The 17950-nt window shown below is 40.5% G+C and overlaps 1 protein-coding gene and 1 pseudogene across 1 annotated transcript; both read right to left on the reverse strand.

The window, feature by feature from the left end:
• Window positions 1–2592: 2592 nt before the first annotated feature.
• LOC146693859 (CD59 glycoprotein) lies at window positions 2593–3603 on the reverse strand. The gene is made up of 3 exons (XM_085429821.1): window positions 3518–3603; window positions 3235–3339; window positions 2593–3087 (listed from the first exon to the last, which is right to left on the reverse strand). Exons 1-3 carry the CDS (start codon window positions 3567–3569, stop codon window positions 3008–3010), a joined length of 237 nt encoding a protein of 78 aa, XP_085285947.1. The 5' UTR covers window positions 3570–3603; the 3' UTR covers window positions 2593–3007.
• Window positions 3604–8549: 4946 nt separating this feature from the next.
• Window positions 8550–9591, reverse strand: LOC146693860 (uncharacterized; annotated as a pseudogene).
• Between the last annotated feature and the right edge of the window lie 8359 nt (window positions 9592–17950).

The following is a 17950-nucleotide window of genomic DNA, read 5'->3' on the forward strand; positions in this document are numbered from 1 at the left end:
GTTGGCTGCGAGGTCTCGGGTTCAGTTTGCTTTGGTGCGTCAGATGGAGGACAAACAGCGAGCCGAGTGAAAGCCAGAGGCTGAAAGACACAACAGCTCAGTCTGAGGCCAGCCTCGGTCGCCTGCTGTCTTCTCAGATTAATACCACAGTGAAATCCCTCCACTAATCCAATAGATGGCCCACCATTACTCTAGCAGCTAAAGCAGGATTCACTCTTGACAACAAGCCCACTATTGGTGGATCAGCAGACTCTGTCTTTGTTTTGATTCTTTTCTTTTTTTTCCAGTAGGGAAGCAGCGAGCAGCCATGTTATTTATTTATTCTGACCTAAGTGAAATTACAAAAACAAAAATTTACAGGTAAATTTCCTCATTAAAGGCAACTTAGGAAGACTTAAGACTAAAAAGTCTTTTGCCTAAATAATATTATCAATCATAAATATTAATCAATAATTATGAGGATCACTGGTAAAATCAAGGTAAAATTAATCATTCCATTAAGAACAATTGACTAGAGATGACATTAGTTTTTGAGATCAATAATATATGGATGTATAAGCAGCGTTTTCATGCGTTTTATTGGAAAAGTCATTTTCTTATATCCACTTTACTCCAGCGGTGCACATTGTATACACTGGACTGATCATAAAGGTCATGGTTTAAATCTGGGCACACTGAGCTGATTAACGGAGTGCAAGAATAAACATCTGGACCTGCTGGGGTAATCTTTAAAACATATATTTAAAAAAAAAAAAAAAACATATCCTGTGATTCTGAGGCAACACACAAAAACCCAGATTCAAGACTTTTTATTGTTATTATGCAAACTGAGGCATTAATCTCTGCCATGATGCAAGGTAAGTAGTGGAGTTTCAATACTTTCTGTCATCATCATCTATAGCTTTAAGTGCTAAGATGTGTTCCTCCTTACATCAGTGGGAATTTAATGTAGGTTTTATATCTATCTGTAACGCTGTAATCAGTTAGCACTAATACAAAATTGAAACCAAATGTAGTAGTAATGTAGTAATTAACCACCTGCATCTTTATACTAGTCAAATTACACAGGCCCATAAACAGATTGTTTACATAAAGTTACATCAAATACTACTTACGGTATGCTGTCATGGATGTGATGGCAACTATATGTGCTTTAAGTATATGTAAGCTGTGCTTTAATGTAGCAGTTGGAGTAGTTTTGAAGTTGCAGTTTATTTTTCACAGTTATGGGGAGATTATTTAAATACATGTGCATTGTATGTGTTAAAATCTGAACTTGAAGGTAATAAATGTAGTGAGGTAAAACAATGTGTATATCTGTGCTTGGCTTAACAAGTTAGGAATTTAAAGACAGCATAGCAAAAGGGAATGTAATGTGTGGAAAAAAATGCACTTGAAAGGAGACTGTTCATCTGTGACAACCATGCCCTCAGGCAGGTTTTTAGACAATAAAACAAACACTACACTGAGCGCGCTGCACACAATTTCTCACGTGATCAGTAACAGCTCTTTCCTGTGTGGGCAACAGCTGCAGGCAAGTATTTTTCCACAGCTTTGAAATATTTAAAGTAACTTTTTGACAAACCACAATAAATGTAGGAAAGTTTTCACATATCAGTTTGTGGTGAGGCACAAAAAATATAAGGTTATTTTTGCATGCAATGCATTTCTTCTTGTTGTTTTTTGTTACCTAGAGACTAATCGATCATCCCTCTGGAGTGGTTCAAAGCGCACTAAGTTGTAACACATGAAGTGTGAAGTTGGTGCTCTTTTAATCCACAAATCATACTGTCTGAGCTCCTCTAATGCAGAGCAGAAAACAGCTGGAGAGATTAAAAAATATGACCTATATTTTCACAAACATGAAAATAAAAGAAGTACTTCAAAGAAAACGACGTGATGCTGAAATGTATTTTGCTGCCTTTCAGCTCATTTCGATTAGTCATGTCACTGTTGTCTTCTAGTGTCAGATGTTGTGGTGGTTATGCCTTTTGCACAGCAAGGTAAGCGTAATAATGGTTTTTAATGTGGCACAAGTCCTAAATGAACCACATAATCACTTCGTGGCTGACTTCAGCCAACCTCCCATGATTTAATGAGCCTCTTTAAAATGGCCTTCTAGTCTGTATACAGTTCTGCAGTATTTTTATCTCTCCATCAACAAAACAATGCACAGTGCAGCAGTGCATTGTTTCTGAGAACAAGTCTGGCCTGTTGCATACTGTGGGTTCTTAACAACAACAGGTGTGACATATCTGAAAACAAAGCAGGATGCGTGAATGCTGCTAGGCGAGTGACCTGTGCCAACCACAAGTGTGACTGTGTTTACATGCATGTAAAAAAAAAGGATTAAATGAAAAATCTTAAATCATTTGAGCATCGAATCATTATAGACCTCATGTTGAACCATTAAAAAGAGATGTTCGTTTTATGGTCCGTGGTTATCAGCTCAGTTTCACCTCACCCAAACGAAACCAGTGAGGGAGTCTTACAGTGGCCACATGGGGCCGTGTGAAAATGTATGAAGATTTTAATGTGTGAAACAGGCAAGACACTTGTGCCCTGTAAGAAAAGACAGCTGGAACAAATAGATTAAGACAACAGCTTTTAATGTTTTTTTGTTTTTTTTAGCAGTTTAAAAAAATAGTCCAACTTTTATTACAGTGGAGATAGACAGTGACCCACATAGCATTGCTTATTGCTCTGACCCACTAAGTCACTCAGGAAAGGATTAAGAGGGTGTGGGTGTGTTTCGCCCTGCTTCCCACATCTATTCATTAAGAAAAACAAAAAAATACAAGAAAATCCATGACCGTAATCTCCAGTCATGTATTTGGGATCATAATGAATGAGAGCAAGTCAAACTCTAATCAAGTGTGCGTGATTTTGATAGATTCCGTTTGGGTAAATAAACAAATGACATTGCATTCAGATTAATGTAATTTCATTTTTTTCATTGTATTTGATTAAGCAGAAAGTGAAAGTGAACGGGAGGGGTGCTTCAGGCCTAGCACAAATCCTCTCTGCAACAGGTTGTGAAATAGTCCTCAGCACAGAACTCCTCACATGATCGAGAAATTCTGTCACCTGTTTAAAAATAAAAAATAAAAATACAATCACTATACCATCACACCATTGTTGGAATTGTATTATTTTACATGATATATGAGCGCACATATTAGATCATGAACATGAGAACAAACAAAATGAAAGTAGAAAACAAATCCTACGCACCATTCAGGCTGGTTTTACAGTACTGCGCTGACAGTGGACAAACTGTCTCTGTCTTACAGCTTGTGTCATTTTCATCCACACAGATGTAGCAATTGAGAGAGAGCACTAATTAAAAAAAAGGATAAAATCCATCAAAACATGTTACAATACTAAGACAACAGCCTTCATCTCAGTCAGGAAGTCCAGGTGTAATCAAATGATTCCCTCAGATCAAACCTATTTTCTAGCCCAATCAGAAGTTTGCTTTAAAAATGGAATATAAGCTAGAATGACAAGGCCTCACCTTGGGTGCTACACAGCAGCACGAAGAGCAGCGTAAGCAGCAGGACCTTCATGTTGTCAGATGGTATGTGGATAATCCTCCCGCTCAGGTACTTTTATACTAAAACACCACATACCAAACTACAACTCAGTCATGCACTTCCTTGTGATAAATGTGCCAGTAAATTATGTCTGATGTTTTTGTTTCAACTCTTTTGTCTCAAAGAAGAAGAAAGCGAAAGACTTTTTACAGTAACAGATTAACGTGGATTTTTTTTTTTTTTTGCAGCGTGTATAAGAGCTCCTAAAGTCTAGTTCAACCTGCTACTATGAATTATTATCAGTGTTGCTATATTTACCTTTCGATTTCTCTGATGAGATCTGTGATTAGTTTTGATCTATCTATTTGTATTTCAAAACACATATCCCACATCGAGAGAACACCTTTTCAGTTTTGTCCTTGTTTTCTTATCACCCAGTGCTCAAGGTACCTCTGCAGTGCATTCATACTATGAAATGAGAGCACACTATTTGGGGGTCATTTTCTAAAGATTATTTTTAAAATCAATTTCTTTACTGGACTTTTTATCGTTCAGCTTTCAGCCTGTTCAGTTTAATCATGTCAACTGCTTTGTAAGGCTTTTTGAACGGTTAACACAAGAGTGATGTGAGCTAAACGCGAGTCAACATACAACAAACAACATTTATGATATGTAACAGACAATAGGCTGCACAAACGATGGACACAGCAACAGAAGCATCACCAGTCTGTTTGTTCTAAAGCACTTAGTTTGGCATTTCAGGTGTTCCCATAGGAACATAAGCCAAATGTGACCATATTTGGGGAGTTGCGTCTCAGTAGGAATTCACCAAGCAGCAAACTTCACAGCTATATAAAAAATCATGTAGTGGCTTCAAAGGCTTCAAAGTGAGTCGATCCTCATACATGCCAATGTTAAAGTTTTACAACATTAAAAACATATATTAACAGGATGATCTATCTGATTCTCTTTGAGCAGGGCTGGACTGGGACAAAAAAAGGTTGGTTTTAACCAGTTGGTACAGCTTACTTTCGATGCACTGAAGCATGTGACAATTAAAAGTCACACTTAAGCTCAGGTGTGGGGGGCCTCAAGGGCTGGTGTCCTGCAGGTTTTAGATGTATCCTTGATCCAACACAGCTGATTTATATGGCTAAATTATGGCTCAACATATCTTGAAGTTCTCCAGCTGCCTGGTAGTGAACTAATCGTTTGACTCTGGTGTGTTGACCCAGGGTGATATCTAAAACCTGCAGGACACTCGCCTAAGGGCCTGGAGTTCTTCACCCCTACTTTAGCTATTAGAAGTGGACAAAAATCATTTGCTAGAAATTGTACTTTTTTCCATCTTTTTTTTTTTTTTGCCTGTCCCGTTTGGCTCTTTTGCCATCAGAATTGTTGTCTAAAGGCAAAGAAAGATGCCCAACGGATTTACTTTAGCAAATTGACCATCCCAGGCTTGCCGTAATGGTCCAGTTGATTCACCTTTTATTGTTTATTTTATTTTCACTTACTGAATACGGGACAGACTTGACTGGGGGAAAGAAAGGGAGAAAGAAAGAGGGAAAGAGAAACAGCTGAGAAGAGGGACGGGGGAGAAGGGCAAAAGACAAAAACCAACAGAACGGGCAGAAAAAGAAAAAAGAAAAAAAATGCATATATCAATCACCTGGATCACCTGCTGAGAAAGAAAAAAGAAAACAAGCAGAAGAGAACAAGAGTAATAGAATAAACAACATCACAATGATATATGGGAATATGACAGTAAATACTAAATATTAAACATTATTGTGCAGCACATAAGATCAACAGAACACAGTGTGCTTTGAGGTAGGAGCCAAAAAGGGTGTAGTTTGTGGGTGTGATCACCCGTGTGTACACCTGTGAGCATGGACGCGCTTGTTTTTTTTTAAAAGGTTCCTTCATGTAATGATCTGCTAGAGGGTGTGGGGGGGCCACAGCCCCGTCCTCCAGGGCATGAAGCAGGTATGGAGGAGATCAAGACTCCAGACATCCAGAGGCCCCCAGAACACAAGAGACCAAGGAAGACCAACAGAGGGGCAGCCACGCCACTGTCCCAGTAAGAGCTGAGGAGAGTCCCAGATGAGGGCTCACTCAGCAGCCGCGGAGCAGAAGCCAGGGGGAGTTGCAGTGACGCGCCCGTGAGCTCCGCCAGCAGCCAGCTGTGCCTGAGTGACCGAGCCCCAGGCCGAGAGGCCGGGGGCACCCCACCTCCGAAGTGGCCCGAGCGAGCCCCAGGCTCCAGGCCCCGATAAAGGTTCGGGGCGTGAGCCGGTGTGTACCTGGACGCCCATCCCTGGACACAAAGAACCACCAACGCACCGATGTCTGAGGGAGTCCGCCACTGGCAGGGGAAGTGGTGGTAGGGGGAGATAGGCCTCCAAACCTTGGAGGGCCTGAGATGTCCCCAGAGAGGTGGCGTCTGATACCCAACCTGACATACTTTTTTCCATCTTTTGTTCAAATACAAATCCTCCCTGCAAAACCGTCCGGGAAGGGGGGAGAATGACTGAAGATTTCATCGTTAATATGTAAGTAGGAGTTAATGATTTCGGATCCGAGGGATCATTAAGATACTCCACACTTAACGGTCTGCTGTTAATGATGCCATTGACTTGTAAAGGAGTGTTCTTAGACTAGTTGTATCAAGCCTATTTGAGGACTTGTCTAGCATTGTTGTTAGTATGCTTCATACTGTCCGAATTTGGCGTTCCCAGATACCTCCCATATGGCTAGCTGATGGAAAATTCATTACAAATTTTCATAGCTGTGCGGTTCCATCTTGTCGTCAACCAACAAGAGTTTCTGAATTTCCATCTAATGATTTTATTTGTGGCATTACAGCTGCACAGCCAGCAAATTTTCTCAACTCACTTCCATCCTTGGAGCTTATTTAAGGCTAACTGTGACGTTTGTCTCTAAAGCGTTTTCTGTAGTGAAAAGATCTCCAAATAGCTTTTCCAGCACTTCCCAAGCTGAGTTGTATGCTTCATCTCTGTCCACTAGGAGAAATCCTTCAACTGCTCTCTTTGTGGGTCTACCGAGTTACTTCCTGAGATAATAGTCTTTCATTCTTTGAAATGTTTTTTCTTTCAATCATGGTTTCAAATGACAACTGCCAGACTTTAAACTTTAGAGGGTCATCAGTTTGACCTGAACCACTTTTAGACCTTCTTGATTTTGACCTTGATTTGGTACTTTGAGATCCTAAGCACGACCCAACATCTGGCCATGGCTCTTAATCACTATCTGCAAAGTCTCCTTGTAGCTGTTTTTCTGCTCTTTTAACAATGAATGAGGAAAGTGAAGTACACTACTTTGCGCTTTGCGTCTGAATCTGCAGTTTGTATTTGGTGTATCCATCCATCCATCTTCTTCCGCTTTATCCGGGGCTGGGTCGCAGGGGGCAGCAGCCTAAGCAGAGAAGCCCAGACCTCCCTCTCCCCAGCCACCTCCTCTAGCTTATCCGGGGGAACACCAAGGCATTCCCAGGCCAGCCGAGAGATACAATCTCTCCAGCGTGTCCTTTGGCGTATTTGTTCATAAATGGTTTGTACATCTCTGCAGGTGACATTATGTTGTTAATCACCTCATTCAATTCGCGCTCTGAAAGTTTCTCCTCTTGATCTCTTTACCCTTTTCAGTGTTCTTACTCTTTCACTTTTACAAACAGTCTGTAGTTAGAATCGAAGAATAATCCTTTAATTGTCCCACAAGGGGAAATCTGGTTGTAACAGCAGCCAGAAAGACACATATACAAATAAACAGTACACAGGACACGGAACAGAAACATACACAATTTTTTCTTACATATTTACATCAAGGACAATGGTTACTATAAACAGAGTACTGTACAATTATTAAATTAAATAAAATTAACTACAGATAAGAGGCAAACCCAGGTTGTAGTGCGAATCGGTTGATTAAATTATTGCAGTTACAGTGCAGATGTAAACATCTATGTTTGTTGGGAGCAGTTTTGATTGTACAGTCTGACAGCTGCTGGGAGGAAGGACCCGCGGAAACGCTCCTTCATGCATCGAGCATGCAGCAGTCTGTCACTGAAGGAGCTCTGCAGTTCAGCAACATTTACATGCATGGGGTGGAAGACTCTGTCCATCAGAGATGTTATTTTGGCCAGAGTCCTTCTGTCTCCCACCACCTGCACTGGGTCCAGGTTGCATCCCAGAACAGAGCTGGCCTTCCTGATGAGTTTATCCAACCTCTTCCTCTCAGCTGCCGATAAACTGCTGCTCCAACATACTACACTATAAAAAATGACAGATGCCACCACAGAGTCATAGAAGGTCTCCCTGTACTCCAAATGACCTCAGCCGCCTCAGCAGGTAGACTCGGCTCTGACCCTTCCTGTAAAGGGCGTCAGTGTTGTGGCTCCAGTCCAGTTTATTATTCAGGTGAACACCCAGGTACCTATAAGAGTCCACTATCTCAATGTTCACTCCCTGGATGTTCACCGGTGTCAGTGTGGTGAGTCTGCATCTCCGGAAGTCCACCACCTACTCCTTGGTTTTCCTGGAGTTGATCAGCAGGTGGTTCTGCTGACACCAGTCTACAAAGTCCAGAGTCCACTGTCTGTATTCTGAGTCGTCCTCACCTGTGATGAGGCCGACTATGACAGAGTCGTCAGAGAACTTCTGTAGATGACAGCGTGGGGAGTTGATGGAGAAGTCTGCAGTGTAGAGGGTGAAGAGGAACGGTGCCAGCACAGTTCCCTGTGGGGCCCCCGAACTGCAGACCAGCATATCAGAGACACAGCCCTTTGTCCTCACATACTGAGGGCGTTCTGTGAGGTAGTCCAGTATCCACTTGGACATGTGGCGGTCCACTCCTGATAGCTCCAGCTTGTCTCTCAGAAGTCGTGGCTGGATGGTGTTGAAAGCACTGGAGAAATCAAAGAACATGATCCTCACAGTGCTTCCAGGCTTCTCTGGGTGAGTCAGAGCTCGGTGCAGGAGGTAGATGATGGCGTCCTCCACCCTAATGCCAGGCTAGTAAGCAAACTGCAGCGGCTCCAATGAAGACCTCACCAGGGGGCACAGATGGTTCAGAACCAACCTCTCGAGGGTCTTCATCAGATGTGATGTCAGGGCTACCGGCCTGTAGCTGCTGAGGTCCTTGGGATGGGAGGTCTTTGGTACCGATACCACACAGGATGTCTTCCACAGCTGTGGTACTTTCCCCAGGAACGATGCTGGGGGAGGGGTGGGTGGTTGATCAAACCTATTAAAATATTTATTTAGGTCATTCACCCAGCCCAAGTCTCCTGCACCCTGTGGGGTTGGTTTTTGTCCTGAGATTGTCTTCAGGCTGTTCAAAACCTCTCTGATGTTGTCCTGTTGCAGCTGCTCTTCCATCTTCCTCCTGTAGTTTTCCTTTCCTTGCCTTATCTTCCATTTCAGCTTCTTCTGGACAACTCTCAGCTCCTGTTTGTCTCCAGATATAAGGACTCTCCTCTTGTCCTTGAGGAGAGCCTTAATTTCAGGATTTATCCATGGCTTGTTGTTAGAAAAACACCGAACCTTTATGCTGGGTATGGTGTTGTCCACACAGAAGTTCATGTAATCCGTAATGCAGTCTGTGATGCTGTTGAGGTCATCCTCCAGGGGGCTGCAGAGGTTGTCCCACACAGTAGAACGGAAACAGTCCCTTCAGTCTCTGCCGACCATTTCCTTACTGTGCGTTTCACAACTGGTTCTCTGTGTACTAGAGGTTTATACACAGGCTGGAGATGAACCAGGTTGTGATCTGAGCCCCCCAGGGGAGGGAGAGGTGATGAGCTGTATGCCTCCTTGGTGTTGGCATACAATAAGTCCAATGTTTTATTGTCTCTGGTGTGGCAGGTGACATACTGGGTGAAGGTGGGGAGAGTGGAGGACAGGGAGATGTGATTAAAGTCCCCAGAGATCAGGAAAAGGGTCTGAGGGTGCTGTGTTTGGAGTCTGCTTGTTACAGTGTGCAGGACCTCACAGGCTGCTGCAGCGTTAGCAGAGGGCGGGACATACACAGCTATCATAATCATGTGTTAAACTCTCGCGGTTCTCTCTAGCAGCTCAATGTCCTTACAGCATAGCGTCTCTTTGATAGATAAATGCCCAGAGTTACACCATCTATCGTTCACAAACACAGCCAGACCCCCTCCTCTCTTCTTTCCACTCTCCGTTGTTCTGTCGGCCCGGATCTGATGAAAACCATCCATGTTTACGTGTGAGTCTGGAGTTAGCGCGGTTAGCCACGACTCTGTGAAGCACATCAGGCTGCACTCCCTGTAGCTCCTCTGATGTCGGGTAAGAGCCGCCAGCTCGTCTACTTTATTGGGGAGAGATCTCACATTCCCCATAATAATAGATGGAATTGCTGGCCAGTACCTCCTAACTTTACTGCGACGCCCGATCCCGGCCTGAGTACCGCGTCTCTTCCTCCTCACCTCGCAGGGGATGTTGGCTTGCTCGGCGGTAGGCAGGGCAGCGGAGGCCCAGAGGGCTAACAGCTGATCCCTGCTGAAAACAATGGGAGGTCGGACCTCCACGCGCTCTCTGGACACAGATGCGGTAAAAAATGTAATAAAGAACACGATTGTCCATAGAATTCTGAGCTCCATTGTGGGGAACAGCAGTCCACAATAGAAAAACAAAAACAAGAAACACAAGAACAACAAAGAAGCATATATTAAAGAGAAAAAAGGACTCGGTCAGGTCGGAGCTGCTGATGCTGGCTGCCAGCTCGGAGTGGTGCCGGAAGTTATATTATATATAGTTCTGTAATCTGCTCAGCAGTATTGCTCTTCATGATCATTGTCAGCCATCTTGTGAGTCTAGTTAAATGTCAGTCAATGCACTAAGCTTTGATTTCAAAATACTTCTTTAAATTTGTAACTTATACGTAACTTGAGTATTACTTTGGCATTACTGTTACTATATACTTTAGCTATAACGACTTTCATTCTTAATATATGTGTACTTTAACTTGAAGAACTTTGTAAACTTCACATGTAATTTTACCTTATACAAACACACAAAACACTTTCATAAACTACAAAGCATCACTTTGAAGTACAGTAGAAATTAAGTAACCTTTGACAGATGTGTTATAGAAATTCGCTGTGGATTTAAACCACTCTTACTCTACTTTTAACACTGCCCTTTGTTAATTTCCAATTTACTCCAGTTATATAACGTTGTTGCTATTGTGCTTGGCTGCTTGTGAGTGGTGAGCTTGTGTGATAGCGACCTCTTGTGTCGCACCACTGCACCGTCACACACCACTCTTCTTAAGTCAGGGGTCAGCATCCTTTTCATTTCAAAGGGCCCCTTTTCCCCCTGCTGCTACAAAACCTGTCTAGAGCCTAAAAAAAGAAAGAGCCTATAAATATCTAGAAAATGAGTTGTTGTGTCATGTAAGCTATGGAAATGTAAATAAAAATGCTTATTTTTAGATTTGATAAGACAATGAATCATCAAAGCTTTATATCGGAAAAAAGTATTTGTTAAAATGAAGCCAGCTACGTGAGTCCTTTCCATAATAATTGAAAATTAGGAAAGATGGGCAACCAACTTGAAAATTACAGTAAACAGATTTGAACCTAAGAAACATTAAATCACTTTTAAAAGCCTTGTACATTCAGTGAATAGTCAATGCAGATATTTCATAAAAAAAACAAACTGTTAACAGAACCCTTTCTTGTTATCTTTATAATAAAAAAAATGACTTACTTGGACTTGGACTTATAAGACTTATAAGAGCCACAGTGGAGGGGCCGGTGAGCCACATGTTGCCTAGGTGCTGTGGAATATTCAGTTTTCTACACGTAGGTAACAACCTATCAAAGCAAACACTTCATTTTTTCTGAGACAGCTACATTAATAATAATGAACATATATAATTCAAAACAAAATCATAGAGGCCAACTGGGTATGTAAAAAATAATAATAATTTAGGTATACGTGAATCACTTCACATGAAACTCAGTTTTGCCACAGAAAAAATAAAAACTTTAGCCTACCTTGTGTACGTTTCTGCACTAGTAACAAAAGAAATATTGACCTTTGCGCTGAATAAATTGTGTTACTAAAGTGTAAACTAATAAAAGTTAATATGCAGCAAGCCTAGAAAAAGTGAAAAACTCCACAGCTGCTGAAACTCACTGCCACAGACACTGGTGTTATACAGTGTAGGCCGCAATAATTAAAATCATTATATCTCAGATACTGTAGCAGCACAAACGCTAATTTTACCTGCACAAATCAGCACAAACGTAGCACTAAAAAAGTAGACCATTTTGGTTTGTTTTGGAGCAGTCTGGGGGGATGGTGACCTTTGAATGACCTATAAAATAATGTTTAATATCTCAAAAACCGTAGCAGCACAAACGCTAATTTTACCTGCACAAATCTGCACAAACGTAGCACTAACCGCTCCGCCTATTTACCTTTACGTTTCAAGTGGGTGGGGGGTCAGCTTCACTCTGCTAAATAATAGTATAGTCTTGTGGGTTCTGAAATTAACATATAAAGTAATGTGAACGCCACTGGCGGTCCTAGCTTGTTTGGCGCCCTGGGCGAACACTCCCTCTGGCGTGTTTGTTGGTTTGTTTTTATTTTGTGAGTTGGTTATTAGATGCTGCTCCAGCCGGTCAGAGAATCCCCCGCCGCCCCGCCCTCTCCTCTCTGCGCCACAAGCAGCAGGCGCACCTCGCAGACGAAGGGCGCCCTTACTCCCAGGAAATGGGCGACAGAAAACCAATCGGTGCCTATGCCATTCCCAATATGCGCTGGCTGACATCGGGCAGCATGAGTACGAGCATTTTTTTTTTTTTTTGCCGATGCCCGTGATGCCGCCCCCCACCACAATGCCGCCCCGAGCAACCGCCCGTGTCGCCCATATCTAAAACCGCTACTGGTGAACACCATACATTACAAATTTGCAGACTATTACAACACAATTATAACAAATACCTTGTACAGCTAGTGGATGAACCGCAGGCCTCACAGTTTCTTATAAACACGCCCAAACCTCGCGATAATAGCGGGGCAACAAAAATTGTTGTCATACACAAGAGAAAACACACCTTCACAATATGGTCCAACAAAAATATTTTAACTGCAGAAACCTAAATATTAATCTCTTTTATACAAAAGCCATTTGAGTGACAATTACATTAATAATTAATTAAACATGTTATTAAAAGAGGCTGACAGTATTACATAAGTCACAGAACTGAATAAAATTCTGTTCAACAGGGAACCTATTTTTGTGTCTTTGTCCTTCTCAACTTTATGAAGAACAAGTCTTACAGACAACAGAGGGTTGAGGCCTTAGAATATGAGAACCAACACATGAGCGTGAGATTTATTTTTTCGTAAATAGAAAGCATAATTAAATTATTTATGTATATCAAAGAACGAGGCAAAGGTAACTTCTCTATTTGTAAGTCTTTTATCGGTCTTAGATGTTTTACCTCAAATACACACGTGCAAAGGTTTGTCTCATGATTGTCATGTTGTCATTATCAACATTAAGAATATGTAGAGATTTAAGTTTTTATCACATTATTAAATTAGCACAGAATTGTGTATCAGACAATATAAGAAAAAGCCCCAAACTCCACTCACAGGTAGAGTGATCACCATCATGACTTCCATGCATCGATCTAAAAATAACAGCATCAAGCCCTAACTGTATGGTTGATCAAAAAGGAAAGCTTTAAGCCTAATCTTAAAATTAGAGAAGGAGTCTGTCTCCTTAATCCGAGCTGGGATCTGGTTCCACAGAAGAGGGGCCTGGAAGCTAAAGGTTCTGCCTCCCATTTTACTTTTAAATAGGCTACTCTAGGGACTACAAGTAAGCCTGCAGCCCAAGGGCGTAGATTTGGCATGGAAGGGACATGTCCCCACCAATATCCAGCGATTATTGAATTGTCTCCACCAATAATTTGATCTCTGCCAGTAAAGAAAAACGACAGAAAGAAAAAAACGATCTGTCAACGTCTCATTCACCCAGTGGAGCAGAAAGAGTTAAATTACGTTCTCTACTGGAGTCCTACATCATGTGACAAATATGGCCAATGTGATTGGCTGTGCCTTTCAGGGAGCTCTGTTTAGTTTTAGCAGCGGCAAGGAGGATGGCAGCAAAAAGGAAGAACCTGGATATAAGAAAATATTTTTCAAAGAAACCTGTAAGTCAATTAAAGCCAAGTTCACTCATAAAATGTGTCCGCCATAATAACGTTACAGGCTATGCTAGGCTTTGGCCCACGTCAGTCTAAAACTTTATGTAACCATGAATAACGTGTTTTGGAAACTAACTGCACAACAGGCAGCACTATTAGTTATCCCAGTCTCAGAGTAGCATTTCTAATTTTGATTGAAACTGTCAGAGAAAACGGCAGCCTCGAGCAAGCCAGGATATTAGTTTACAGAGGCTGTTAAAATTACATGTCTAACGTTAAAATGTTGGTGACACAATAATTTCATCCTAATGGTACTGACATATTCATAGAGTTAATGTTTGAGACAAAATATCAAGAGGTAGTCATGATTTTGCAAATATTCCACCTTGTAGTGCAGTTTGCACAAATTGTTTTAAAAATGCACTCACCCTACAAACATCACCGATGAGTCAAGATCTGCACAAATTGACAGAAACACTGAAGCAGCTACACATTTTATTCTTCTTGTCATGTATGTCCTATTTGTCAGGTGACAGAAGAACCAGCACAAAGCTCAGAGAGTAATGGTGATACAAGATCACAGGAGAGATTGGATGATGACTTGGTGGTTCATTACTGTTTTTGAAGCACATGTGTGACTGCATGTATGTGGAATGTCTCACTGTTATTTATCAGGTGACAGAGGCAGCTCTGCCATGTTGTAGCTCAGACAGAGGTGAAGATGTGAGGTCACAGGTGACTGACTGATGATTCGGTGCTATAGATTAACTAGTATTTATTATCATGACAATTGTTAGGCTGCTGATGTAAATTGATTTATTAGTGTATATTTGACAAAGAATCTGAATTGACATGTCTCACTTTTTATATGGCACGAATCAATGTGTTATTTTATCAGGTGGCAATATGTCCTAGTGCAGTCAGAGGAGAAGAGCCAGGGCCAAAGGTGAGGCACATCAAGCACATAATAATAATTTTAATCTGAGGATAAAACACATGTACTGAGGCTGAAAGAAGCTTAAGTGCTCTCAGAAGACTAAAAACATGGCTAAGGTCAACAATGACACAAATGAGTTTAAACAATGCTGCGGTGTGCCATGTCCACCAGGAGAGACTGGACAGTATAGATGTAAAACAAATATGCCAGCAGTTTATCTCAGTTAACGAGAGGAGCAGGCGTGTGTTTGGCTCCTTCACATAGTGGACATTGAGTTGTTGTGTGGGACACCAGTAGTCCATGTCTGTTGCTGTAACAGGGGCAATAGTGCGCCTAAAATGTTGCATAATTTTGCTGAGAGATCTTTTACTTTGTGGAAATCTTAGATGAGTAGTTTTATGGACAAAAACCACCAGGTCATTCAGTGTTCCCTTAGTGCTCATGTATCAGAGATGTTGGTGTACTATAACTGAAGTAATGTTGTTAAGTCCTTAAAGTCATATTCTTTTATTGTCATGACTGTATTTGAAGCTATTTTTTTATTTTTGTATGATATCTGATTTATATGGAATATGGCTGAAGTAAACTAAAGTCTAAAATACTTAGTCAGTCATTTGTTTAATAGTAATTTAACATATATAATTCACATATAAAACTATGAATTGTAATTTTAAATAGTTTAAAAGCATGTAGAATAGCATATGTAGGCAAGTATATTACTCCTTTTTTTTCTATCAAGAAGCAAAGACAAAAAGGGAAAAAATAGAAAAAGAAACAGGGCAGACTTCAGTGGTTGAATTATCCGTCCCCACCAATGCCAAAACCAAATCTACGCCCTTGCTGCAGCCTGAGAGCAAAATGCTCTAATGGGGTGATATGGTACTATAAGATCATTAGGATAAGATGGGGTCTGGTTATTCAAGACCCTTGGATGTGATGAGAAGGATTTTTAATTTGATTCAGGATTTAACAGGGAGCCAATGAAGAGAAGCCAATATAGGAGAAATATGCTCTCTCTTTCTAGTTCCTGTTAATAATCTTGTCACAGCATTTTGGATCAAACCTTTCAGGTAGGTTTCAGGCTTCCTGATAATAACAAATTACAGTAGCCCAAACGAGATGTAATGAATGAAGTAATAAGTATGTCAACTAGTTTTTTATTGTCACTATTTAATATTTATTTGATGCCCCCTACAGTTTATTTAAGGTGTCCTGTGTTAAATGGCTCCTGGTGGCGCCTCCTGGTCTTTGGATGACATCTGGGCTCCTCAGGTCTGAGGAGCTGAACAATCTGGCTTCTCAGTGCAAACACGCCCTACTGCTATTCTTTGTTTTAATATTTGTGTTAGTTCGGGAGGTAGAGTCCTTTTATTATTAAATCAAAGTCCTGCTTTACTAGTCTCCTATACAGTGCTTTCCAGTATTCTTTTGAAAGAGATTTAGACACAGCGTTTTTTGTCTTTTGTTGTCAGAAAGCATTATTCAGCTGTGCAACCATTGCTATCTTTTAGGCATACTGTGCAAGGTCAAAGGAGCTTGGAAAGAAGAAGTCCAGACGGTTTTCTTTCCAAGCTTCTTACCTGGACGTGACCTGGATGACTGAGAACCTTCACAGAGCTACTGTGCAAGCTACAGTTGTGAAGCTGTCCTTTGGTGACATCTGTAGGCAACACTGAGGAGGTGCAAACTAGTGTGTTTTCCACTAATTCAATCAGAGAAATTATGTCTAAGTCGGTTTGTTTGGGGCCAAAAACCTTAATGTTGTGTTTGTGTTATTACACTCTTACTTTTAATATTGACAAAGTATTTAATATTGTTACTCTGACAATTACATTAACAAAGTTACATTATCATAGTTATGTTAACATAAGAAGTTGTAATACTATTTGCATTATTTACATTATATCCACAATGTTTTAAATTATAAAGGAAAATAGAAATACAAAGTCAGATCAAATCATTGTCATTTTCTAAATGAAAATAACACACACATATATATTAATTTATCATTCATCTATATGAAGTATACATTAAAAATGCACTTCCACAGCTAAGGTTTAAAAGTTATTTGTTCAGCAGAAAGTTCTTTTTAAAATGATGTCAATGATGATCAATGATGTCACCATGAATAAACAAACTATATTAACCGACAGCTGGCTGACTAAATCCCCTATCTGAGAAAAAAAGGAAGGAATGCATTTCACGTTGGCTGTGCTGCAATATTTACACAATCTATAAACAAGAACTGATCAACTGTCACACAGCATCTGTGCAAGTGTCTCCACTGTGTGTAGATGTGTACATAGGAGTGTTACAAAAGTGTTTTAGACACAGCGTTTATTTGTTGTCAGAAAGCATTATTCAGCTGTGCAACCATTGCTATCTTTTAGGGATAGTGTGCAAGGTCTGAAGAACTTCTCAGATGAGAGATGAAACATCTTCAAGCAATTTCAAAAAGTCCAGACGGTTTTCTTTCCAAGCTTCTTACCTGGACGTGACCTGGATGACTGAGAACCTTCACAGAGCTACTGTGCAAGCTACAGTTGTGAAGCTGTCCTTTGGTGACATCTGTAGGCAACACTGAGGAGGTGCAAACTAGTGTGTTTTCCACTAATTCAATCAGAGAAATTATGTCTAAGTCGGTTTGTTTGGGGCCAAAAACCTTAATGTTGTGTTTGTGTTATTACACTCTTACTTTTAATATTGACAAAGTATTTAATATTGTTACTCTGACAATTACATTAACAAAGTTACATTATCATAGTTATGTTAACATAAGAAGTTGTAATACTATTTGCATTATTTACATTATAATTTAAAACATTGTGGATATAAAGGAAAATAGAAATACAAATTCAGATCAAATCATTGTCATTTTCTAAATGAAAATAACACACACATATATTAATTTATCATTCATCTATATGAAGTATACATTAAAAATGCACTTCCACTGCTAAGGTTTAAAAATTACTTGTTCAGCATAAAGTTCTTTTTAAAATCTGATTATTTCAATGATGTCACCATGAATAAACTATATTAACCGACAGCTGGCTGACTAAATCCCCTATCTGAGAAAAAAAGGAAGGAATGCATTTCACGTTGGCTGTGCTGCAATATTTACACAATCTATAAACAAGAACTGATCAACTGTCACACAGCATCTGTGCAAGTGTCTCCACTGTGTGTAGATGTGTACATAGGAGTGTTACAAAAGATCACACCAAGGAAGCAACTAAAAGGTATGATAGAAACAACACATAATTTCTT

Source organism: Copadichromis virginalis, linkage group LG14, assembly GCF_057382275.1.
Source record: "Copadichromis virginalis isolate Kocher_CV1m ecotype Utaka linkage group LG14, C_Virginalis_male_GT1.1, whole genome shotgun sequence".
Taxonomy (NCBI): domain Eukaryota; kingdom Metazoa; phylum Chordata; class Actinopteri; order Cichliformes; family Cichlidae; genus Copadichromis; species Copadichromis virginalis.

Bases quoted from the DNA above. Each gene is read 5' to 3' on its own strand.
- LOC146693859 (XM_085429821.1), bottom strand. From the start codon at position 3,569: ATGAAGGTCCTGCTGCTTACGCTGCTCTTCGTGCTGCTGTGTAGCACC. The intron at 3,340-3,517 runs GTGAGGCCTTGT...TTTTTTAATTAG, and splicing joins GCTGCTGTGTAGCACCCAAG to TGCTCTCTCTCAATTGCTAC. The intron at 3,088-3,234 runs GTGCGTAGGATT...ATTTTTAAACAG, and splicing joins CTGTAAAACCAGCCTGAATG to GTGACAGAATTTCTCGATCA.